Source organism: Pygocentrus nattereri, chromosome 26, assembly GCF_015220715.1.
Source record: "Pygocentrus nattereri isolate fPygNat1 chromosome 26, fPygNat1.pri, whole genome shotgun sequence".
Taxonomy (NCBI): domain Eukaryota; kingdom Metazoa; phylum Chordata; class Actinopteri; order Characiformes; family Serrasalmidae; genus Pygocentrus; species Pygocentrus nattereri.
Window position 1 is genome coordinate 26,188,955 of NC_051236.1, and position 26,018 is coordinate 26,214,972.

Sequence of the window (26,018 nt, forward strand, 5' to 3'; positions counted from 1 at the left end):
TTGAGCATTTGGGTGAACAGAACAAATACTTTATTGTAGGATATTTAAAATTGACAGCATGTACACAGAGTCCAAAAGATTGATCTGGTGCCGAAGCATGGGTTTCTAGCCTATGCCTATCATAGAAGTGTTTTGACATGGCATAATATGTGTTGTCATAGTGCATGATGCCTCAAATATATCGTGTTTAGATAAGCCTTTTGACCTCAACTTATGGGAGCTTTATGAAATGCATCATTTGCAGATAAATGAGTGGATGAAAGTGGATTTGTGCGAGTGGGCTTGGCACTGACTGGTAGGCCACTGTCAGCATGTCAAGACATTTGAGGTAAATATGTAATGATGAATTTTGATAAAGATATCATTTAGTAGATCACTGAATATGTGCAGTAGTGTTTGAATGCAAGGTGGCTAACCAAAGGACCTTTTAAAGACCTTTTAAAGGCCACACCTGCCTCACACCCACTTAAATCCTGCTGTAGCTCCTCATGGTAGCTGTAAAGAAGCCATAAGCATGGAGCTAAACTTGCTGAGATCACAGCTCTTCATCACAGACACACGGTGGCTCTTGTTCAGCTTGTTGCTGGGGTCCAGTGCCATGAACCCTCGGCCCAGTTCTCCTTGGAGCTCCACACGAACGGCGTAGTCTATCCTTTCCGTCACCACGGTACTGTCCACACATGCTGCCACAGCATATGCGTCATAGGGTACAAAGCCTGGCCCAAAAAATGCATCTTTCATCCCGATCCCAGGCTCCCTGGAGAAGGCCCAGCAGTTAGAGGTGATCACTTTCATAAACCGAGCAGCTGCAGTGTCCTGGTTGACCAAGTTGTCAAAGAACTCCTGATGAAACAAAGTAAGACATTCATCTTTAACTGACAAATTCAAGTAGTAGGTTTAGCAATGTGCAAAGTCAGAGACCATCCTTTATTTATTTAATTTGCATTTAAATGGCCAATATGCACAACTTTTTTGTGTCATTTTTCAGTGTCTGGGGGGAGCAAGCAGAAACCATATTTCATAGGAAGTTAAAACAATAGCATACCAGTACTGCAGTATTTTGAGTGTCCACCCTTTCCTTTATTACAGCTTCCATTGTTTTCACAAGACTTGCTTTCACTTTTTAAAGCAGCAGTGTGTACAATTTAGATGGATTTGTAAGCAGAAATAAAACATAGCACACAAAACCATATTTTCATTAGTGTATAATCACCTGTAACGACAAATAGTTTTGCTTAGCTCAGAATGAGCCCTTCATATCTAGAAAGAAAGCAGGTCCTCTTCCAGCAGAGGCCATCATGTTGCACCGCCATGTTTCTACAGGCTAGAATAGGCAAACACTTGCTCTAGAGAGTGCCTTTTGCGTTTTTATGTTACAGCGGCAACTTGAATTTGGTGGCACAGTAGCATCAGTTGGAAGATAAAGAAGAAACGGTTGCTGCTAGTGCTGGCTAAAAAAAGCAGGGGAGGACGAATCCTCGTTCTCAAAGAAGCAAAAACATGATTAGCAAAATGAAATTGGGACAAGCCTATATAAATAAATAAATGGGTGATTGCAGAAAACCAGATGGCCACCGTAGGTTCTGCTACACACTTGGAAAGGGAGAGGTGAGGGAGGAGTATTCAGTTGGTTGACATCTGTAGCCTCACTGCTACATGCCACTAAATCCTACACACAGCACCTTTAAAGAAATCAGCAGGGATATTTTCCCATATCTCCACAGTTTAGTCTTAGAAATTGGTTGCATTTTCTGTCTTTCACAATCCAATCACATTCTCAAAGATATTTAGTGATGTTGAGGACTGTAGTCAGTCCATTGTCCTAAGAACACCAGCAGCGTATTTATTTCAAAATTCAATTTCCTTTTCTCAGTAGAAGTTCTCAGTTCTTGATGGCTACACATCCTTTCAGACTTCTAGCATTGAGTTGTCTTCTCACAGAGGAAGGATGGATGGAAAAATCTGTGGAATTTTTCAGATATTAAGCAAGAGTGGAGCTTGATTTTCTCTCAAAGATGAAAAATGTAAGTACTGTTTATCTGATGTTCTGGTGGTCTACCAGGTCTTGCACCATTGTTAGGACTCCCATTTTCTCTGTCTTTTAATAATTTTTTGTACTAAAGTTTTTTCACTGTTTCCTTTGACTTTACTTTATGCAAGTGAGTCCTATCTAGTTTCCTCAGAAATATATCCCCTGAAAAATGAATGTGCTTAATGTTTTTTTTTTTTTTTTTGGACTGGGAATCAAATAAGTGGTGGTCTCCTAATTTAACACATCATTGTATAACTTCTAATAACTTTCTTCTCCCATGCAACACCTGATTTTTGAAGCAGCTAAAGCAATTAGGCAATTATAAAAGAGGGCAGTGTAAGGCACAGCATTAGTCCTCAACTCTCAGCAAGCAATTCAAACAAGGATATTGATCCAGCAATGTGGTTTTTACCCAAGAGAGCTTGTTTCTACAGGTGAACTCCCAGGTTGCTATGTGTGTAGGGCACAGGTATTCCTCCAAGACTATGTAAGCAGACTCAGGATCCATGATGAAATTGAACTCTGCACATGGCGTCACATTTCCCTTGCCTGCAAAAGCAAACACTAGTTAGGTGGAAACCTGCTCATTAAAGCAGCTTAAAGGCTGTAATTTTCCTACCTTCCATATTGCCACCCATGATGTGCAAGTCCTTAAGCTTTTGAGGGATGCTGGGATCCAGCCTAACAGCCAGAGCTAAATTAGTGAGCGGACCCAGAGCCACGAGGGAGACCTTTTTCATGAATAGAGGCAATACATTATGTCAATCACTAGAGGGCAGGAAAGTGTTGACACAAGCCAAGATGAAAACAAAAAGAAAATTCACTGATAATGCAGGTTCAGTCACATTGAATAACCAGTTTTCCTTACCTGCCCTTGGTGTTCATTCACCAGTTGGATTAGAGCATTAACCGCATGCTCTTTCTGTGTTTGCTTTTTCCAAATATCTGAGTCTCTGTCCTCCAGCACATCTCCCAACCCATCAGTCCCGAAATGATCTTCAAATGGTTTCAGAGCTCCAACCAAAGGGCCAGCAGACCCCCTGAAGACCGGAATCTAAAGAGACGTATGAATCCCCTAAATTTACGTTAATGATCATCCAGGAGACTAGAAACTAATGTGAGTTTCTGTGTGCATTATGCAGTCTAACAGTCATCTATCATTTAGGTTACACCATCACCACCCACCTCATTAGAAAAACCTTCAACACACTGGCCATAGTAGCTTCACCCACGTTATATGTTCAGCATGTAGATGTATTATTGAAGAGTCTCATTCCAAAATGTTGGAATAATATATGATGATGTGTAATGTAAAAAAAACACATTTATATTTCTCTGCTGAAGATAATAATAATCATAATATAGCTTCGATATTATATGTGTAATGCCCGCTCCCAGCAATGAATATCATGGGAAAGAAATCTTGAAAGTGGTCTATAATGTGTTTTGTAACAAAATCTTTCAATTACAGACTGTAATGAGTCAGATTCTGACCACATGGCCTCGATTGACCAGATATTATTTGTAAAGTTAGGCCAGTACCATTTATTATGTAGTCACCTGATCAAATTATTTGAGCTGATTTCAGTTATTTTCCACAATTTCTGACTTTCACATTCTGTGTGTGTGTGTGTATGTGTGTATATATATATATATATATATATATATATATATATATATATATATATATATATATATATATTTTTTTTTTTTTTTTTTTAATTCTACATAATTTAGTTGTTGAGATGAGAACAAAGTCATTCATGGTTGAGTGGCTGATGTGAAATGCCCTGTTCTTGAGAAACCTCAGCCAGATTTTCTTTACAGTGGTCATCATAGGAACCAAGGGTTGTGATGTCTACAGCACAAGCCATTCTACTTTTCTACTTACTAACCCAAGTGACTTACATGTCCCTGAGTTTTTATATATACTGTTGGTAATGAAAAAAAAAGGTCTGACAGTGGGAAGTGAAGTTTAAATTATTGATTAGATATTTATACAGCAATTAATTGTCAATAAAATTGAATGATTATGTCAGGCCTAGGTAGACTGCTGTTAGTCACTGACAGTAGTGTCATGATATGGTGTGTGGTGATGTATGAGTGTACCAGACAGAGCAGTGTTGCTGGGAACACTTCAGTTCCAGACTGAGAGTGGTCCACAATTTAAAAATATCCAGCCACAGGTGGCTCTGTGATCAGAAACTGACCATTGGTGAAAGACTAGAGAAGAACAGTGCATCAACAGATGGATTACAGTCTGGAGCTACAAGGAACGGTTTTCTGAGAAAGTGGCCAGCATCTGTTACAGCCATCCACTGGATCAAAATGCTTAACCTCTTAAAGTGCAGCTTATGTCATTGATCTTAGGGTTTATTATTCAGTAAAAACTATGAAACTACACTGCAAAAGAAGAGTCGGGACGTCTAGAGCTGCTGACAGATCCTTAGCATTCACATTTTTCACAGTTTAATAGTTTAGCAAATTCAAAATTTCACAAATATGTTTACAGGTGTCTGTCATTATTATAAGTTTGTGTAGTTTTACCCACCTGAGTCCGCTGACAGACTGACAGGACACGGAGCACGTTTTGACAGACGTTATCAACATCTGTGTTCCCAAAGCAGCAGGTGATGCCCAGGAGCCTCACATTGGGTGTAGCCAGAGCCAGCATTATAGCCTGGGCATCATCAATGCCACAGTCAGTGTCAATGATCATCAACTTCTGAGTCATTCTGGTTGCCTGGAAACCACATCATTCATTTATGTACTGATGACCTTCAACAATCAAACTCTTATTCGTGGTCTAGCAAAGTTGTAAAGCAAGTTCTCTCCAGTGACCCTGACACAAACGTATTGGCAAAATTTCACATTTGAGCTGTGACACAGTGCTCTAAAAACTGCTTTAGAAATCATTTGACCTGCAGCAGCAAATGTCAGTCACTTATTTATAGACAACGTTACTCTGTTAACTTGTTTTCTCCACAGGGCCTCCATGGTGTTGGCGTGAGCTTATGATTTAAAACATTTCGCAATCAGATTGCTTGTACATGAGCTAGTTGTGCCTATTTGATTTGTGCTGCTTTGTGAAGTAGTGCTGCAGGGCAGTGAGGGTGCTTTTAAAAGTACAGTCTGGGCTTTTAAAAGAACTGTATGACGTAGAGGAAAGAACAGGCCATGCATCAAAATCACAACCATGCAAGAACCAACAGCACAGTGACCACTCCCAAATGAGAAATATCTTCCAAAAACCGCTTCTCAAGAGAAATACAGCAGATCTCAGTGTTGCACTCATGAAGAATCTCGGATTTCTGAGGTGTTTCTCCTAAATCACCCTTAGGAGAAGATAAGAGCTTTATGTAAGCATTTCATTGTAAGATGTTCTGGAGGCAGATCAGAGAAGAATCAGTTCTTTTTCTGCACTGATAGACTGGTGAGAGATTAGAGAGTAGAAAAGAAAAAGATGAGATCTTGCACTTTTCTTATGTTGATGTCATCCAGCTAGAACTAAGACTGTGCAGCTAAGAGATGAATCATGTTCTAGATAGAACCATTTCATGCTAAAATGGTTCTTTACATGGTGAAATTTTTTTTTCAGGTTGATGGATAATGTGCTTTGTATGGTGTGTTTTTGAAAATGGTTCTACAGAGCATGAAAATGGTTCTGCTGTTGTCACAATGTCAAGCTTTTAACTATAGAAGAACACCTTTTGGTGTTATATAGAACCAATTTTCAAAAAGGCCCTATATAGAATCATACACCACACATTTGTGTGCAACACAACACATATACATACAATGTTTAATCATGAAATTGTTATATTTAGAACTCATAATTCTGCATAGAACCATTCCTTTTACTAAAGAACCCTTGAAGATCCGTCCTTTTTTTAAGATTGTAGACAAACCTACCAAATCAGAATTGTTCACAGTGGTGGTGATAGGAATCAGAAGTCTGAAGGGTTACATCTAAGTGCCTCTAAAAGCTGCAGCACAAATTATTCCATGGAATGGTTATGAATATGCTGCCTGATGCCCAAGACATTGTTCTATGACAGTTTTGTTGTAAACCTTTGGGCTGCAATGTACTTTTAAAATCCATTAATGATAGAGAGATACATAAAGGATTTTATAAGGCACAGTAAGCCACAAAGAAAACTTCAGATTTATACCACCATCAACATTACACAGAAAAACTCATAAGACGTGCAAGTTCTTTGGTGGTTTTGAATAGTAAACAAAATGACCATATCTGCATTGTAGATATTGCGGACACTGATTCCTGTCACCTCCACTATAAGGAAATCTGAGTCAGTAAGTTTCTCTGCAATTAATCATTTCACATCAAACCACTCTGAATAGTCAATCTCGGTCATAGGATAACGCAAGCATTTGGAAAATCTGGTCGAGTTCCCCTTGAGGGTTAGGTTTACCGCACCAAGGTTTTTCAGCTGAGTTTCAAAAACCTGTGATGCAAATGAAAAAAATCAACTTCTCCTTAAGGGTTGATTTTTTTCACCCTCAAAGAAATTTTATGCAGCTCACTCACACTAAGTGAGAACTTAAAGCCAAAACATGTAGATCTGAGCTGAAGGCAGAACGAGATAGGGAGCAGCCAGGCTCCTCATAAACCGACTCTGGATAAGCTCCATTTACACCCATTCATCGAGGGGCGCCCTCTGCTGGTTGACCGTCCTGTTTCTGTTATACCAGGGGAATAGGGAGCAGCCAGGCTCCTCATAAACCGGCTCTGGATAAGCTCCTTTTACTCCCATTCATTGAGGGGCGCCCTCTGCTGGTTAAGTCCTGTTTGTTATACCAGGGGGAACAGGAACCGGCTCTGACCAAAGTTCGCTTTCGTCAGAAAAGGGAAACAGTTATAAAGTTTTATCACATAAACAGGTAAAACTATCGTTTTATGTTGTATCCTAAACACACAGTAAAAGAACGGCCCTCAGTAGCTCAGTGGCGTTTCAGTACTGGACCTGGCCTCAGAGGCGTTTCAGTACTGGACCTGGCCTCAGTGGCGTTTCAGTACTGGACCTGGCCTCAGAGGCGTTTCAGTACTGGACCTGGCCTCAGTGGCGTTTCAGTACTGGACCTGGCCTCAGAGGCGTTTCAGTACTGGACCTGGCCTCAGAGGCGTTTCAGTACTGGACCTGGCCTCAGAGGTGTTTCAGTACTGGACCTGGCCTCAGGGGCGTTTCAGTACTGGACCTGGCCTCAGTGGCGTTTCAGTACTGGACCTGGCCTCAGAGGCGTTTCAGTACTGGACCTGGCCTCAGTGGCGTTTCAGTACTGGACCTGGCCTCAGAGGCGTATCAGTACTGGACCTGGCCTTCTCCTGACAGCAGGACTTTCGTTCATCCGCCACGGATTTCTCACTGAAACAGCCGTTCAGTGGTTTATTACATTAGGCAGAACAGAATTTATACATCACGACCATGTTTTTAACGCGTGAACGAGGCGCTGACTTTACTCTGCTGGGCCAGTGAACCCGGGCGGCGTGCAGCTACACACACACTCGCATGACTGCGGTTAGATCACCCGGTTAGCAGGTCAGCGCCTCTGCCGCTCACCCGGCTCACTTCCACTCTCTCTGCCGGACGACAGCAGCAGCTGTGGGTTACCGTGTACCGCAGATCTGCGCAGAGCCGCCCGTCTTCAGGTTACTAGTTCTGGGAGCTTCCCGTCTACGGTACGCAGTCTGTTGCGTTCAGAGGAGGTGGCGCCTGTGTAGCGTCCTGCTCCCTGCGCCCTCCACACTCAACACAGCGGCTGCTTGTTTCACTGGCCTGTACTTCACTTCACCTTTCCGTGTGATCACATTACACTGACCTACCAGTGCCCCAGTACAGTTACTGGACTGAGGTGTCGAACAGCACTGTGTAAAAAAAATGAATGAATTACAATTTTTGTTTTTATATAAAAAGCCACACAAAGTGGGCCTCGGAGGAAAACTCAAGTAAATGCAGGATGTGACCCGTTTAATTGTGCTCTGCCAACAAAACATCTGCCCAGATGTGCCCTGTTACACATAGAATGGTACTGCCTCCCAAATATGTGATTCAAATTCTTTCATACCATCTTACCAATATTTGGGGACATGTCAGCGAAGGTGGCCATAATTTTACAATCGACTTAAAGTCAGTCTATATTAAAGGGCAACCTGTGCATTATTAAATAATGAAGATGTAAATAAACCGAATCAGATTTCTTCACAGTGTTGGTGATGGGAACCAACACGTCTTCTGTGGACCTGCACGTCTTCTGTGGACCTGCACGTCTTCTGTGGACCTGCATGTCTTCTGAGGTTTTACATGTGCTGTTGTTTATGGTAAAACAGCAGTGAATCTGGAACAACACCGCCCTGCCTCTCTGCAATAAACACATTTTAAAAGCTACTTACAATATTTGAAAAATCAGTGGAATTAATAAGTGAACTTCATCACATCCTGTATTTTAACCGATTTACACCTAAAGACTGAAAAAAATACAACAAGGAAATTGAGTTTCACAGAAAATTGATCAAATTAGGTGCTCAGGTACTTTGTGGCACCGCCTATCCAACCAAACTGTTTTTGTGTGTCATTGTTTTCCTCATTTGTAGGAACCCTTGTGTTTAATTTATGTAATATTACTTAAAGTCTGAATTTTGGAAAGACAAGAAAAGAGCATAACATAGCGAGACTTGCTCTCTTGCCTTGTTCTGAATCTGGTGCTATCATTTTTGTTGTTTGATCTTCCTGTAGATTTTGTATCAGGGACATTTTCTCACTGTACTTTTTAGTCTTTGGTCCAAAATGGTTACTTTATAAACAACTGCATATCTGTGTGTCTGAAGTTAAGAGTGAAGTAAAAGGATCATTTGAGGGAAACTCTCAGTTGGTCTAATACAGATTGGCTTCTCATTGAAATGAATGGGATTCTTTTAGACAGCGCTGTGTGTGTGTGTGTGTGTGTGTGTGTGCTGAGAGGGATTTGTTGAGATATTAGTGGCCTATTTTATTGCTTCTTGAGAAATGATCGAATTGAGATGAACATGATTTTTTCATGAAAATGTCTCAAAAACTAAAAGTGCAATAAGAAAACCGGTCAAAGCTGGAAGCCGAGCCGTTTGACACATTTCAGGACCCTTTTCAGATCAGCGACGCCCCGAGAGCTGGTGTAGAGAAGGAAATCTGGTCTTTTTGGGCCAGTTTGGGCTCGGAATGGGTGTTTTCCTCTGATCTGTAATCTTCTTTTCTGACTAGAGGAGCTTTGGAGTTGTCCTCTGATTTCTGGCTGTGACTCCCGCGCCAGCTGGTGAGTGGTACATCCAGGATGGGGTAAAAGAATACTGTCCAATACTATCATGTCTACCACCTGCCCCCATCCACACCTGCGCCCCCGCCCCCCGCCCCCCGCCCCCCGGTGAGTGTTCTCCGTGTGGGCTGATTTCTGGATTACAGTTGCTACACAAAATCTGCGTAACCCGAGCGCACCAGCGGGGCTTAAGTCTCAGCTCGGCTGCGCATCCCTGATAAAAAAACAAAAAGCTGTGGGGTGGAGCGGCTCGTACTCATCCTGCGCAGCCCGCTCTGGAGGAGACGAGTACCAGACAGACTTCACTCAATTCTTCTCCGTGTTAATCTGGTAGGTTCTGTCTTATAAAATGACATGTTAGCGCCGTTACTCGGACGCTGAGTTTTCCGCTGTGGGTCCGGCGCCCCTCTGATGTTCGGCTTGGTATAAACCGCTGAAGCCCTTTAACAGAAACAGCGAGCGGATCGCGAAGCGGCGGATGTTTTCGTCCCGTTATCGATGCGTCCGCCGCGCCTTCACGAAGTCGCCTGTGCCGAGGTACGTTTCCCCGTCCTGACCTCGTTCGTCATTAAAGGCCGAGCGTCCGTGGCGTGTTGCCCTCTCTCCGAGCCGCGGCAGGGCGCCGCCTCCCCCGAGGGTGGGCTGGTGGTTAGTAACGCTGTCTGCGCTGTAGCCGCCGGACCCGCTAACGGCCTCTTCGTCTAACGCAGAGGCGCTTTTTAAAGTCTGGTTTCCTGAACTGTCGTTTTAAATGATCCAAAATGCTGCGGGTGGGGGACGAGGTTTGACCCGAGTGCTGCCTGTGCTGCCGGGGCAGCTGCAGCAGAATGCCCCGAGTGGGTGGGAGTCTGTAGTCAGACTTCCAGTGTGGCGCCGTAGTCGAGTGTTTTAAAGTAAAGCGCGTAATCCTTTGCTTTCTTCTGTGTAGCGCAGCCTGGGCCTTGCCGTCCACACCGGGCTTTAATCTTAACACACCCAGCACAGAGCGCATGGTCAGCGGAGGCTTGTGGCCCTGGCCACCACGGCACAGAATCTGTTAACATTTACCCTCGTGTGGGGTCAGATGAAGAGCAGGTGTGTGCTCCAGCTGACCATGAGCTGAAGGAGTCCTCCTTTTCTCCCACTGGGCACGACGGTTCCCACTACACAGCACAGAACAGGAACCTACACACTTAAAGAAAACGGTTCTTAAGGGTTCGTTAATGTAGACAGCAATTAGTTATACATATAAAACCATTTCATGCCGACATAATAGTTCAGGTTGATGGGGAAAGTGTTTTATATGGTTCTATATAGAATCCTTTTGAGAACAGTTCTATATAGAACCAAAAGGGTTCTTCCGTTGTTACAATGTCAGGCTTGCACCCCTTTTTGGTGCTATATAATACGATCTGAAGGCTCATTTAAGCATGAAATGGTTCTGTTTCCTTTACTAAACTCTCAGAAATAAAGGTATGGAACTGTCACTTTGGCGGTGCCTCTCTTGTCACTGGGGTGGTACCCACAAGGGTACATCTCAGTGCCTTTAGTCAGGGAACATGATCGTACCATAATCCATTGAAATGATATTCTCTAAGATGCGCTGACTCCACACGCCCCGTCTCACCTCAAGGACTTGAATTTTATTGTTCTTTTTTTGAAGCGTTAGGTTACGAAAAGGTACAAATACATTCTTTTCACTTGGGTAAACTTGTTTAAAGTACACAATTGGACCTTAAAACCACTGTTGTACCTTTTAGGTACATTAACATTGTGCCTTGATGAAGGAAATCTGTACCTACACAGTACCTTTATTTGTAACGGTGTAAAGAACCGTTGACGAACCATCTTCTGTTATGTGCATTGAGGTTGAGGAGCCACTGTTTTTGCATAGTTACGTGTTTCCCAGCTCCAGTTCTGTGGACCACCTGAACTCCAGAGTTTTCCTGCTTTAATACACCTGATTCAGCTCTGGAAGGAACTCGATTATCACCTAATGATGTAACGTGGGTGCAAGGAAACCTGAAAGTGTGCAGTGCAGCTGAAGGTGGGAAACGTCAGCATAACCACCATCGCTCCATTCACTTTGTTGTTTGTTTTCAGAGTGGTGGCAGGCTTCACGTTCCTTGCATGCTGTTCACAGTGAAAGGTTATAATGGTGTTGAACAATTTTTCTTGCATTCAGTAGATGTTGGACTTTCACTAGTGAGAATTGTGTACCATGAGAGATAAGCACCTGAAATGAAAATTTACCTGCTAACAGAAAATCAGGGGAGCTCAGTTTAAATGCGGGGCCAGAGTTTAGGGCAGGTGCTCAAACACTGATTCAGCTCATCAGTTCAAGGTTAGTAGAGCAGGAAGATCACCAGACTGAGTCAGGCCTCCTGGACTGGTGTAGATGCTCCTCAGAGTGAGGGCAACTTCATTACTTTGCCTACATTAAATGGTAACAACCAAGAAAATGGAGAGTACAGATAACAATTTTTAAAATGCTGCATTCTCAGTTTTTTCGTGTGTGAAACCAGTGCCTGATTTGACTGGACACACTTGGAGAAATACCATTTCTTACTGTACATGGGGACACGGAGTCAAAATTTTAGTGTTGAACTGTTAAAGATTGTGTTTTTCAGAAGAGAGATCATTTAGTCAGACATTTCATCAGATGTAGCTTGAGATTCAGCTGCAATTATGTAGTCTTAGAGTTGATTCTAGGATATTTTAATCATATTTAATAAAATAAACGCTCATTTTTGGCCAAAGTACGACTCTGGATATCTTCAGAAGTTAAAATCCTTATCGTAGTATTAGTTTGCGTAGATTTCAATATTTAAAAGCCAGTGTTTGATGACATTCACTGTTTTCTGAAAGAGCTGAATGTTATAGGGACACTGGGTTACTGCACTAAAATGCATTTAATCATTTTACTGCATCTGTCATATAAATGTTTTCTTTATATCACATTGCCTCTTCAAATGTGTACATGAAATATATTTTTGATATTGGCATCGGCCCCCAGTTCCCATATCATGTGTCCATATTAAGAATTTAAGGATTGTATTATAAAAAATGAAAGCAAATCTGGGTGGACAGTTTGCTTTTATGATGCATTGAATAGATTCCTAAAGAACAGTAATTTAGGTAAATTGTAGTTTAGGTGAAAACTTCCCATGTTCAGTTGCAAATAATTAAATGTAATACTGATACTATGTGAAATGTAAGAATTTCCAAAATAACAGTAAATAAATTGTAGTTTAGAGTTTTGCACCAGGTCAGACTCATTTTTGTGTCCACCTTTTCTAATACAGGACCAAGCCATCACAGCACAGCCATACCATCCGGACTGTAACCTGCAATAGGTAATTCTCTTGTCACTCAAGTGTTCAATGCCTAACACTGCAGAAAGTGAAGGCGGTAACGTATCTGGTGCTAGTGATCTGGCGGCCCCAGCACGGGCCCCAGCCAGAGAGGATGAGCGCAGCTTCCTGAGTCCGTTCACCCGCGACTCGTTGCGAGTCAGGCGGGCCTCCAGCGCTGAGCTGCAGCTTCCATGGACCTGCCCAGTCACCCACTCCCGGGAGAAATTCTACACAGTCTGCTCAGACTACGCACTGCTTAACCAGGCCCGTCCCGTCATCGCACCCAGAGATGCCCCTCAGACCAGCTCCGATAGCGGGGCATCTCTGACTCAGTCCAACACTACCAGTGTCTCCCAGTGTCTGCCTGGAGAAACCAATACACCTTTAGCTGAGGACTGTGACATGGAAGAAGTGTTGACCAGCAACACCAAGCCTGTGTTAGCCTGGGAGATCGACACCACTGACTTTGATGCAGTCTTAACCCGGAAAACCAGGACAAGTAAGTTCCTTCACATTCTTAAAACTATACCTTAGCTTAAAAAATAAACTCTGTAAAACTCTATAAAATATGGGAAAAAAAGTTATCTATAGACAGCAGTGTTTTACCACATGAGCAAGTCCATTTGAGATTAAAGCACTTTTGTTTTGGTCCAAAAACAGTTGCAATTCATATTTTATGTGACCATTTCCAACCTCTCTCATCGCTTAGAATTTAACAGGCTGTTTTTGCTGCTGTGCCTTTTAAACAGATATATGTACTGAATTACCTCAAACTGTGGTTCCACAGAAAGGAGGTGGTGGGGGGGGTTAAGTACTCACACCTTAGGCATTTATGGGATCATGTTGTGATCTGTATATTTATCTATGGAAATATGTTGCCACTCAGTCAAAAGAGCATTTGTGAGGTCAGACAATTGACGCACCAATTCATTCCAAAAGTGTTCCGTGGGTTTGTGGCCAGGGCTCTGTCGAGTCTACTGGAGTTTCTCCTCAACAGTCTCGTGAAACCATGACCTTATGGCCCTAGCTTTGTGCTCAGGTGCACAGTCATGCTAGAACAGGAAAAGGCCTTCCCTATACAGTTGCTACAAAGTAGGAAGCATATAATTGTCTAAAATGTCTCTGTGTGTTGTAGCATTAACATTTACCCTCACCAGAACCAAATGCCAAGCCCAAAGCCTCAAAAACGTCCCCAGACCATTATCCCTCCACCACCAGACTTTACTTATGCATTATGTGTTAAGGTCGGTAGCGTTCTCCTGCCATCCACCAAACCTGTCCACCAGTCTACCAGATAGTGATTCATGATTTATCACTCCAGAGAACACATTTCCACTGAGTCCAGTGGCAGTGTGCTTTACATCACTCCAGCTGACGTTTGGCATTGCGAATAGTGACCGTAAGCATGTGTGCAGATGCTCAGGAATGGAAGCACATGTCATGAAGCTCTTGACAGTTCATTTACTGAAGTTGCTGCTGCTTTGTGGCTGAGGTGTTGTTGCTCCTAGGTGCTCCCATTTGACATTAATAGCACACACTGTTGACCGGGACAGATCTAACAGGGCAGAAATTTCACAAATGGACTTGTGGAAATGTGGCATCCTATGACAGTGCCGCATTTAAAGCCACTGATATCTTCAGTATGACCCATTCTACTGCCAGTGTTGGTCTTCAGAGATTGCATTGCGATGTACTTGACTTTAAACACGTTTTAGAAATACCTGTGGCTAAAACGCCTGAACTGTGTCCACACACTTTTGCCCATATAATGCATATACAAAATCACCATATTACTTTCTATTGGGAGTGGATTTCCCAAACTCCTTAATTTCAAAAATAGCACTTGCATAATGTGTTTTTTCAATGCTGTTTTTTTACAAGATCTTTTTGATTTCTTGTTAAGTTGAAAGATGGGTTTATCATGGATGTAATTTTTGAATGAAACAACTCAAAAAATGCTGTCTTTTGTCTTCATGTCGCAACTGAAATGCAAAGAATTTGAATCCATAGGCAGGGTCTTATTTTAGCCACACCCCTGCATTTTAGAGCAGGCATCCCTGTCCCTCATGGCCACATGATGAGCAGTTTGGTCATCAGGTTAAAAACCTTTATTTAAAACGTGAGGAAAGTCTGGTTTTCCACCATATGAGTCCTTTAACAGCTTCATGTGGTCTGAAGCAAGCTCAATACATATTGTGCATGCACTTAAGCTTCCATTGCTTGCCCATAAGCATCCGTTACTACAGCCTTGTACAAAACTAAAGAGGTGAATTTCAGACAACAAATATGTCTTTGGTGAGGGGAAAGCCAAACTATTTCATTATTGAAAAGGTTGGAGTGCTGGCTCAGGTATAAAATATGGAGTGCCGGCATTGGGTGGAAATAACAAGCTGCAAGCTCACTGCAAAATATGGAAAATAAATAGTCATACTGGCCATCTGGTACCATTTGCTTATGTAACCTTATGGCATTGTCTAGTGACATAACCATTGGGACATCTGTCATCCCATAAATGTACAATAGAGGCACTATTAAATCGAAGACATGCTTGTAATCACACGGTTTCTTTCAAACACAGTCATTTAAAATAATAGATAATGTATTTAAATAGTGTTTTTTTTTTTTTTTTTGCCAGACTGTTTTCTGTAGCCCCAAAGAAAAAGAGTCAACAAATAGAGCATCTGCCATCCCAGATTCACCATGTGATTGAATGAAAACAAATATCAGGTCTTAGACAGTTCCCCCCTCAGAGTAAGGTGACAAGCCGCATGCTTTGATTTTATTGTCCTGATCTCATACTGAATATTTTAAGCTGTTAGCTATTTTTAATGCCCTTAAAGGGACACCCCAGCCTAAATGAAAAATTTAACCGTTGCTAACTCGCATCGCATCGAGCGAGATTCATGGTTTAAAGACTAGGAAAACCTCCTTCTGATGAGGTATCTGGAAGATATCTGGATGACTTTTGGAAAACCTACAACTTTGGGGTCAAAGAAAGCCAACATTACTACTAGAAAGCCTGATATCTTATTGCAGCCACATAACGTTAATATCAGTCTTCAAATCATCATTAAAATCCCCAAAGAATGGTTTTTTCATAGGACAGAAATGACTAGTCTGATGAGAACAGCAAACTAACAGCTGAATTTAGAAATGCAGCAGGCTGTCTAAATAATAAAGTTTTAATAATAATTTAAAATAATAAATTAATAATAATTTAGTTTTGCCACTTTTCTCTGGCTGAAAGGGCAAAAAAGTGTTGCGTCTATTTAGTGTTGAATAAAGATAGAATTGCTATTTTTTAACCAATTTGACAGGGGTAAGAAGTAAAGTAATGCAAAATGTGTTTCTTAGCCTGTAGCTCAGTGGCTAGTAGTCATGATTGGCTGACACCACAGGGCTTCTAAATGGTTGTAAGACCTATTTAAAGTCACTTACTTGAACACATCAACCTAAACTTGAACCACTTTCAAACAAACCATTTGAACCCAGTCCATTTCACTTATAAATCAATTTTCTTAGCGTTTTGTTTGATAACTGAAATACAAAGAGTAATTCTAAAAAGATTCAGGCAGAACATTCAGCACAGCCCTTACTGACAAACGTGACGTTCAGCTTTCATCCAGTATGCAAGCTTCACTTTCATCTTCAGCAGATGGAGCTTTGCAAATATACAACAAAAGCTAAAAGTTAAAGTTACTTTATCACCCTCCACATCTCTGGCACTTTCTTAGTAAACACATTTCCATTAAATTCATATTTGATTGTTTTAAAGCCACTTACTTGAGTAAATCAATACAGTAAGCTGTTTATCCAGAACACTCCTGCTGTCTTTGTGAGAAAAGGTGAACTGTGTTGTAACTGGTCAGTTTTGCAGAACTGATGGAAAATCCGGTCATTTAGTTCCTTCCATGCTAGTTCCTTTTTTTAATGTTTGACCACACCCCCCATCGTAGTTTTGTCATATGGACACATTTCATTAGGAATAAGTCCTAATTTAGTCAAGTATAATATAAATGATTATCATTTTCAGAATCTTTTATTTTATTGTGAAAGGCACACTGCCCTGAAACTCATTTTGGTAACACTGTATTTGGACCCTGCTACTTAACATTGACCTAACCATGCCATAAGCATGTTGTGGAAGATGTCATACGCTGTCAGGACAGATTTTGTTCAATAATTATGACGGTGTCATGTTACCTTTACTGGTAATTGGTATGACAGACGCCATAATGTTCGATACACAGGAAAAATGATCATGTGACCTAAGCTGTCACATCATCAAACATGGACTTACTGTAAGTCATGACAAGTAATGGAAATGTGACACTGTTATATTACTGAACAGAATCTGTCAATATGACCGTGTATGAAAAATACCATGGAATGAGGGTTGTATGAAACCAAGACGTTAGTATAAACCCATAAAGTGTCGATTGTTATGTTGTATGTATTCAAAGTTCTACTTGTTTTCCAGGTAATTTGAAGAAATTTGCTCCAAAGAAAATGAAATCATCTGACCGCTCGAGCAGAAACCTGCTGGACATCCCACCACAAGCTTCTCTGGAGGAGATCAAGCAGAGGAAAGTCCTGGACCTGCGCCGATGGTACAAGTGTAGCTCTTTCCCTGATGCTCAGTTTTGGGAAGATGGTTACAGGACAGTCAGTAATTCCTTTTTTTTTCTGTTCTTTTTACATCATCAGGTACTGCATCAGCCGCCCTCAGTATAAAACTTCATGTGGAATTTCCTCTCTTGTCTCTTGCTGGAACTTCCTGTACAGCACTTTAGGAGCTGGGAGGTATGCAACTTCAGAACTTCTGCTCTGTTCAACAGAGGAGACTGAATGTAAATCTCAGTGCAGTTTGTAAGAAATTGAGGTGATGAGTGTGTTGATTGAGCTCCGTACATCAGTATATTTAATGTGAAAACAGGACTATTTAAGAACTTTAAGAGCTCCTATTTCTAGTGACCACAAGTAATTTTGCAACTTAACACACTTGTAAATATGTGTCTAATATTTGATTGCAAATCTTTTGCAATCTACGACGTCCTAAAGTTTCTCCTTGTTTCAGGGTCTTTTCCCCTCGGTTTACTTTGGTAAACGGGTAAAATCCACTTTACTTTCTATTACTTTCTGGCTTACTGTTAGTTTATATCAATAGTTATAGTTTTAATTGACTTTATAGTTATAAAAGTTATAGTAATAGTTTTAATTGACTTTCTGCACAAATTAAAAGTAGTAAAATGAGTGCGCAAAAATGATTTTTGCTGTACAGCAGCTTGTTTACATCAAACTGACTAAAATGCATTATGTAATTACCTCACTTCCTGGAAAAACTGTTGTTGCATACGTTTTTTTTTTTTTTTTTTGAAAGAACGGTTCACATATTTCCATCTTTAAACTCCTGTATGTTGCAACTTTGGCGTTTCTGATTTTCTCTATAACCTGCTGATAAGGATTTATTGTTTTATTTAATTTTATTATTGTTTTTTTTTCTCTCTCTCCATCTGAACCGTTACGAGACATCACATTTTTCTGGCATATAAAGCTATTTGAGCACTTCTGTTTAAAGAGGCTGTAGCCTTTTCTGGACATCCGTGTGTAATAGCTTAAGAATGATGTCATTCCGTTACAAACACAGGTTTAGTTAAAGTTAAACAGGAAAAAAGTTTTGCAGACATTCATAGAATATTACTGAAAATGTTAATGACAGTTTAGATTTTTCGTAGACCTTTTAAAGCATAAACATTTTTTCTTTTTTTGCAAAAAAATTTGTTTATTAATTTGGATGAAAGCACAAGTATTGTCTACATCCTAGATTGTGTTCCTGATCTGTTCAACAGCTTCTCAACTTAAGTATTTTGAAGTAAAAGTATTTTATTACCATCCACTACCGCAGTCCTCTGTGGTTTACCAGGTTATTTGCTATTACTAAGCTCTCCAGGACAACCCTGCTCATGACTCATTGACTCATGCATTCTTACATTAAGACTTCTTTTGTGCTTATGTGGAGAAAAAGAGTGACAAACATCTAGAGGCAATTGTGCACCCTCTGTTATCCCTTTTGTGCATGAAGTAATGAGTAGACATCTCACCAATAGACGAGCAACAATAGACAGTTTTCCAATTTCCTTAGTCGGATGAGTTTTCATATGGTTCACCCAAGACGTAAATGCCCTCAATTAAAGATGACATTTTGCAATGTGCTGGAGTACAGAGCCAAAAAAAATCGCACTGTCCAATTACTTCTGGGCTGCACTGTGTCTGCGGTGTGTGTGGAATGATTTAGTGAATTAGTAATTTCAGGAAACGAGCCTCAGGTAAGCAGACAAAGGATATTTTTCATTTTTGTTGATTACAGTTACTACTTAGAAACAAATGTCACTTTCTCACAGTTCTTGTTCCTTTTATAGCCACACCACGTATGTTCCTTTGATCAGAGAGCTGTCAGACGCCTGCATCAGAAACAACAAATAGTAACTCGAATTTTTTTCTCAGCCTTCCACCCATTTCCCAAGAGGAGGCCCTGCATATTCTCGGTTTCCAGCCTCCATTTGAAGACATCAAGTTTGGACCCTTTACCGGCAATGCCACTTTGATGAGGTATGATTGTTCTACTTGCTTTTGGCAACTATAAGAAATCTGAAGCAGTTGAAGTCTTTCCACCAACTCTATTTTTGGTTTGGTGCAGATGGTTCAGACAGATCAATGATCACTTTCGTGTTCGAGGATGCTCTTATATTTTATACAAACCCCATGGGAAGCACAAGACTGCAGGAGAGACAGGTGAGTTAAATATTATTTAGCACAGTCACATATTTAAAAATCAGTGACCAATTACGCATATAAAGAAGTTCCAGCCTCAAACCTTCTTCAAAAAGTGTCTCTCCACTGAGCTGTAATATCACCCTCGGTGTTCTGGCTAGTCAGTGGTGTTGTGACAGCTGTAGTTGTATGGAGCTTGTGTGTGTTTTTTGTTTCGCATGGTCATGATTAGCATCTCCAGCACCTCAAACTTATGTTGTATTTTTAAGATCCTTTTGCACATGAACTGAGGTCACAGTCACAAGTTCATGCTCTGATCTTCTCAGCTAATCTGCTGACAAAGTACTGACGACAGAGCAGCATCACTTAGCAACCAGTAAAATGACAAAAGCCTGATCTGGGATCCTATTCAATGCACTGTCTGTATTTATTTGTTACCAGGTACTTTTTAAATTTTAATGCTTTAATTTTCAAAGGCATGCTGTACACCATATTATAATTCTCTATTTGTTGTTCTTACATTTGTGTAGCTGAGGGAGCTTTGCTGAAGTTGACCCAGGGACTGAGGGATGAGTCTATGGCCTACATTTACCATTGTCAGAACCATTACTTCTGCCCTGTGGGCTTCGAGGCAACACCATTAAAAGCAGGCAAAGCTTACAGGTACAGAATAGAAGCAGTTACTTTCAACCCTTCATTAGTTATTCAGTGCTGCAGTTTGGGTTTCTCTGAGCTGTATTTGGTTAAAAAAAAGAAAAAAAATGTTCGGAAAAATGTTTATGAATACTTTTATGACAATAGTGAAACTGTACAATTCATTAAATGATCAACTACAATGAAAATAATAATTATACACTACTTTTCACAGGGGCCCACTTCCTTCGAATGAAATGGAGCACTGGATTCTTATCGGGGAACCGAGCAGAAAACACCCTGCCATCCACTGTAAAAAGTAAATTATTCTGTTTTATCTCCACTATCTCTGATTAATAGTAGGTACGGGCAGACAATCAGGACAATTCTGATACTTGTCAGCATGTGACCCTTTTTTTTAAAACTTTTTCTGCCTCAGTAAACTTCGCCTTTGACATTTGCTCAATCTAAATATCTGGACTCTGGCCCCATAACCTCTGGTCTCACAGACTCCCTTCGTTCTGTAATGTTCAACAAAGTCCACAACGACATTGTCACATCTGCAAAGCTGCATGGTTACAAGTGAATTTAAAAACATGCTGATGAAAAGAAACCCCTCCAAGGTTCATATTGACCCCAAAATCTGCACATTTGCACGCTTTGTGTATTATTTACATTGGATGCGTAGGAAAATATTTAGTTTTTCATAATTTTTTTTTAAGAATTATTCTTGTTTTGTTTTTCATCACATGCATTTTGCTATGAATTCTGGGTAACTCTGCAAGCAAAGTCTGCTGAAGACTACACACATCTGCATTATCCATCTTCTGGCCTAGATGAATTGCAGAATTAGACAGCCCTATTGCCCTGCGGACTGGTTGGTAATGCTGTCTGAATGTCTGAAAGGGCAGAGAAGAACAGAGATTTAGATTGGGCAGGAGGTAATGTCCCGCAGAGGTTGTTACAGTGCATTCATTTTTTTTAGGTGGGCAGATATTGTGACCGACTTAAACACACAGAATCCAGAATACTTGGACATTCGCCATACAGAAAGAGGCATTCAGATTCGGAAAACCAAGAAGGTTAGCGGTGCACAAATTCAACCTCAGATGTTTAAAAAGACAGACTTTTTCAAAAATGCCTTAACAGTCTTTGACTCTGCTTAATTGCTAATTTTGTCTTCCTTTCAGGTGGGAGGCAACCTGCACTGTCTCATGGCCTTCCAAAGGGTGAACTGGCAGAAGCTAGGACCCTGGGCGCTGAACCTGGAAAACCTGAGGCATGACCTCCACCAACAGGGGGCAGAGCAGAGGAGCCAGGCTTCAACCGGGGACGCCTTAGAGGACAGGATGTCCAAACACTTGGGGCGCCTGGGTCGTTCCCACAGCACAGGAAACCAGAAGTCCGATCAGGCCTGGAAACGTCTCTCCAACACTGCAGAGTACAGGCACAGAGCCTCTCCTGACAGTGACCTGGAAGAGGACGTGACTGACTGAAAATCAAGTGGCCGGTCCACCTCCTGGCCATCAACATGCATATTTTAGGAAGCTCAAGGTTAAGGTAGATTGGGAGTGGGGGGGGGAAAGATTGCAGTCCAAGAAATGGCCAAGCCCCATAAAATCAAAGCATAGGTCTCTTCAGAAATCAGAATTGGTAAAAATGGTTAGAGCAAGAAAATTGTGCAATTATCTACAAACCAAAACGTGAGGCGAGTATTTTTGTTTGTGTGCAGCATTTCATTCATTAGTGTGTTTCTAAACACGTGCTTCTTTGGACTTCGTGTTCATGAATATCTGCAGCACAAAATAGATAAATGTAACATTTGAGTAATTTAACATTAAGTGCATAGAGTTCCAGTCAATGCACAGAACATATTCATTGTGCATAAACATGAACAGTACAAGTCAGGAAGTAGAACGACAAAGAGAAATTGTTTGATCATCCTGAGAGAACTGGTGAACAGAAAGCGTTTTTTATTTTAGGTAGCTGAGACAGATTCGGTTAACTGTGAAATCAAATAGAGAAGACCTGATCTTGCGTGTAAGTTTTTCGTGAAAAGATGTAAAGCATGGTGGCTTTCATGTTCTGTGCAGTGTGATGTCCATTCTTAATTTACCACAGCAACATCTGAAGTATGTGTTATGGCAAGTGTGCGGCCATCGACAATCCCATATACATGTGAAATCAGTATGAGCCGGAAGTAGTTGGTAATTTTTCTTTATAAATAAATATTTATACAACTTCTTGTATATCAGTTGTGAGCTTTGTTCCACGATCAGTGTGATAATCTCCATCTAAGCTTGAAGTTTGTCTAAATCAATCGACTTCTCAACTCCATAATGTCCGCAGGTCCAATACGACAGCAGCCTCCTGTTGAGAGAGTGAAAAACAGTGTTTGACTCCACTGTTCCAGAAAGGATGATGAGTCAGGACAATGGTCCCCCTATAATTTAATGTCTAAAAATAATTTGACTCACCGATCCATAAAGCCCCTTGTTCTTTCCACTCAATGCTTAGCTCTGTAAATGGCACCCTTTCTTCTATTTTCCATCTGTGAACCCATATTTGAAATGTATACAAATTAGTGTAGTCTTCAAATACCTCAGCAGTGAGGCAGGGGTCTCAAACTCAAATTTCCCTGGGGTTGATTGAAAAATGCTGGGAAAACTCCCTGCCACCACCCCTGCCACAAATAATAAGTAATAATAATAATAATAATAATAAGTAATAATTATTATTAGTAGTAGGTTAATATTAGTGTTCAATAAAAAAAAAAAACACTTAACAATACAATTATGAGACTCTTACTATGATAATGGTGGCGTTTCTGCTGAACTGGAATGAAAATATTGTGAGCTGGCATAGCATTCACTTCTTAATTCTGTCATGCTATCAGTACCACGGTGTCATAATTGAATCCACAAAGGCAGGTTTATCCAATTATTATTCTAAATTAGAATAATAGCAAAGTTAGTAATACCTAATCACAACCCAGCCTGCTCAGTGAGCAGTGTTCATGCTGTGTCAGGTTATCTCTGGTTCTTCTTACACACATCATTCTAATTTTATATAGCTGATGTTGGGCAGCTAGCCACAGTGTCTGGTAACAGGTAGATCTGTGTCACCAACATGTAAATATTTAGCTGCAAACATGGAAATAATATATTTGTGGGCCAGATTTAAAGATAAATTGCAAATGTTATAAGAAGCTGTAATTTGAGACCCCTGCTGTAAAGTGTGTTGCCTAAAAAAAAAAAAAAAAAAAAAATCTAATGTCAATTAGAAATTAAGGTCTAGACACTGATGCCTTCTGACTCACCCTGTACTGGGATCCCAGCCCTCGCCACTGTTCGGATAGACCACCCAGCTCATGCTCGCTGCCTTCTGTGACTTTGCTGAATCTAGAAGAGGTTTCACCAGAGCAGGGGGAGAGCAGTTCACCCCAACAGCAACCAGCTGCGTAGACTTACTAGCCACTTCAACAGCCTCAGAGAACTTATTCCCGTCTGAAATACTCAGAGAGTCCTAAAACCAAAACAAACAAAAAAAAAAGAATGGTCAATGTCTTATACAGTGACGGGCAACTTTGATGCTTGGGCCCAGAACATTTAGACATGTTTCAGAAAATGTACAGCTTCTGTGAAAAAGTCTGTGGCTCTTCTTGATTCTTTTTTTTCTCTGTGTGTGACCAAATCCAGGAGGTGACCAAAGGTTCTAGGAAAACATTCAAGGAATTGCAGGTCTCCTCAGTTAAAAAAGGGACTGGACAAAAAGGAGAGCTCATGGAAGAGCTGCAAGGCAAAAAACACTGCTAAGCAAAAATAATATCAAGGCTCAGATTACATTTGAATTATACCTCATGCAAAAAGCAGTTTGGGCTGAAATCCTTAGAACTTCAGTGTGAATGGGCGGGGCTGTAGCGTGTAGGTAGAATAGGTACATATGTGAAGGCATTGGTTTTCGTGACATCACAAAAACACTGAATTCAAAATGGACTGTTTTTGCAGCTTAGTTTCCATATAGTGATAACTAGGGAAGTGAATGAGTTTTGATTATAATCTATACTAAGATTATTACGTTTTGTTTTATTATGTAGTAATAGTGAAAATCAGGAAGGAAACATACATTTTTATAGCACTGTAGATATGACCCCCCCCCCCAAACCTTTAAATATGCATCAATTCAGCTAGTCTAGATTATCTCACTAATATATTGTTCTTGAATATAGAAAGAGGTTACATTTACTGTGGATTGCAATATTTACTCTACAATTAATGTATTTAAAGCACATTTTGGAAAAAAAGACTCCATAGACTCCCAGACTCTGGGAAATATATATAGTGATATTACAGATTTGGCCATATTATTACAATAATGAACCACGGAAAATAATCTAGCCCAGTTGTAGATGCCTTGCAGGAGAAGGAGAGCCAGGCTTTAGCATCAGGAAACTCCCTCAGCAGCTCCACCAAGGCCTCTGCCTCTTTTAGACTTGGTATGGTCTCCATGGCGATGAGATCAGCTCCCGCAGCCACTAAGCAACGAACCTGTGGCCGATGCCAGTCTTTCAGCTCCTGTATTAAAGGGAAGAAGAGACTTCAGTAATAGTTTGGTGGTTACCGTAGCGCGTTGCATAGAGTGATTGCCTCTGGTTTACCTCCACACTCATCCAGCTCTCATAGACTCCCGTGTACTCGGAGCCATCATGCAGAAATGCTCCATAAGGGCCCACAGAGCCCGCCACCAAAGGCACTTTTCTGTCTGTTACATTTTTATAAGATGCAAAATTATCAGTGATTTATATCGACAGGTAAAGATATCTGCCATTATTAGTACAGCATGTCTTAAGTATTTCTGAAATTTTTCATTGAGTACAATGGCCTTTATGTCAATCATGCTGACACATACCTGCTGTTTTACAGCTAGACGTGAAGTCTGTTGCTGTCTCTTTAGCTATTTGCACCCCTGACATCAGTAACTGCTCAGCCTCTTCAGGTTTGAGACCCAGGTGCTTGGTGAATCCTTCAATAGTAGCCTGGTATGTGGCTGTTGTAATGACATCAGATCCACACTGTAGATATCTGCAATTTCATAGTTATGTGAGGTCACAGAAGCAAAAAATACATATAGATTATAGATGGAAAGAGAGATTGGAATTACCTGTAATGTACATCCTTAATGGCTTTTGGGTCTGTGTACAAGATTTTAGCACTCCATAAAGGGTCTCCCTGCAGAAACATTGAAACACGACCAATTGCACGGCTGTAGCCCACTGTGTCTCAACCCTGGTCCTGGAGGATAACTGCCCTGCACTTTTTTAGTGTTTTCCCTGCTCCCAGCACACCTGATCCAACTAATCAGCTCATTAACAGGCCAACGCTGAGCTGAGGTGGACGTGTCAAGGCAGGGAAAGTGGGCCCCCAGAAACAGTATGAAAAACAGTGGATAACATACCGCAGTAGAGTCGGCCCATGGTGTGGAACATGTCGTCTGAACTCACAGATCAGGACTAACTAAGCCACCACGTTCCTGCACTCCGGAGTCACAGCCAATAGAAATCCGAGTCACTGACCGCAGGCCGACTCCACTGGCGGCGCTTCACCTGGCTTAAATACCTGCAGCTGAAATCCTCTTGCCTCCAGTTCTGTAGCTAAACCACCATCCAAAATGAACGGCTTAGACGTCGTGCTGGCCGTTGCAGGGTCCATCTTCGCATTTGCAGCGTTCATTTAAAGGGTTTTCATTCCGTCTGTGAAGTGTTTGGACTGTGAAGTACTGACGGTCGGGTTTAACCGCTGTCTTAAACACGCAATTTACCAAAGGCGGTTTATTCGTCAGCTACACGCTTCATGTCTGTGGTTAAAACTTTAGAAAAAAAAATCCTTCCCGCACAAGTACAATAACAAAGTCCACGTGTCGCCTCGGGTCAAAGTATTGTTTCC

General features: G+C 41.1%; 3 protein-coding genes across 9 annotated transcripts; 1 reads left to right on the forward strand and 2 right to left on the reverse strand.

Moving 5' to 3' along the window:
* On the reverse strand, positions 1-16,555 carry si:ch211-201h21.5 (uncharacterized protein LOC555526 homolog). 2 transcript variants are annotated; one of them, XM_017698080.2, is made up of 6 exons: positions 16,456-16,555; positions 4,584-4,775; positions 2,901-3,086; positions 2,652-2,763; positions 2,445-2,581; positions 1-843 (listed from the first exon to the last, which is right to left on the reverse strand). In XM_017698080.2, the coding sequence occupies exons 2-6, from the start codon at positions 4,764-4,766 to the stop codon at positions 487-489; spliced, it is 975 nt and encodes a 324-aa protein (XP_017553569.1). In that variant the 5' UTR covers positions 4,767-4,775; positions 16,456-16,555; the 3' UTR covers positions 1-486. The 2 variants fall into 2 exon arrangements, with proteins under 2 accessions (XP_017553569.1, XP_017553568.1); XM_017698079.1 differs by lacking the exon at positions 16,456-16,555 and adding an exon at positions 7,663-7,820.
* On the forward strand, positions 9,512-22,318 carry LOC108427700 (basic immunoglobulin-like variable motif-containing protein). Of its 6 annotated transcripts, none has more exons than XM_017698072.2 (11): positions 9,536-9,667; positions 11,211-11,363; positions 12,622-13,171; positions 17,153-17,282; positions 17,380-17,475; positions 19,177-19,281; positions 19,370-19,464; positions 19,974-20,106; positions 20,312-20,395; positions 21,062-21,158; positions 21,267-22,318. In XM_017698072.2, exons 3-11 carry the CDS (start codon positions 12,700-12,702, stop codon positions 21,570-21,572), a joined length of 1,518 nt encoding a protein of 505 aa, XP_017553561.1. In that variant the 5' UTR covers positions 9,536-9,667; positions 11,211-11,363; positions 12,622-12,699; the 3' UTR covers positions 21,573-22,318. The 6 variants fall into 6 exon arrangements, with proteins under 6 accessions (XP_017553560.1, XP_017553561.1, XP_017553562.1 ...); XM_017698073.2 differs by having other exon boundaries at positions 11,226-11,363; XM_037534915.1 differs by lacking the exon at positions 9,536-9,667 and adding an exon at positions 9,719-9,874.
* On the reverse strand, positions 22,035-26,012 carry zgc:172121 (uncharacterized protein LOC337599 homolog). The gene is made up of 8 exons (XM_017698081.2): positions 25,692-26,012; positions 25,237-25,304; positions 24,985-25,157; positions 24,734-24,837; positions 24,489-24,650; positions 23,396-23,601; positions 22,554-22,627; positions 22,035-22,446 (listed from the first exon to the last, which is right to left on the reverse strand). Exons 1-8 carry the CDS (start codon positions 25,803-25,805, stop codon positions 22,388-22,390), a joined length of 960 nt encoding a protein of 319 aa, XP_017553570.1. The 5' UTR covers positions 25,806-26,012; the 3' UTR covers positions 22,035-22,387.
* Between the last annotated feature and the right edge of the window lie 6 nt (positions 26,013-26,018).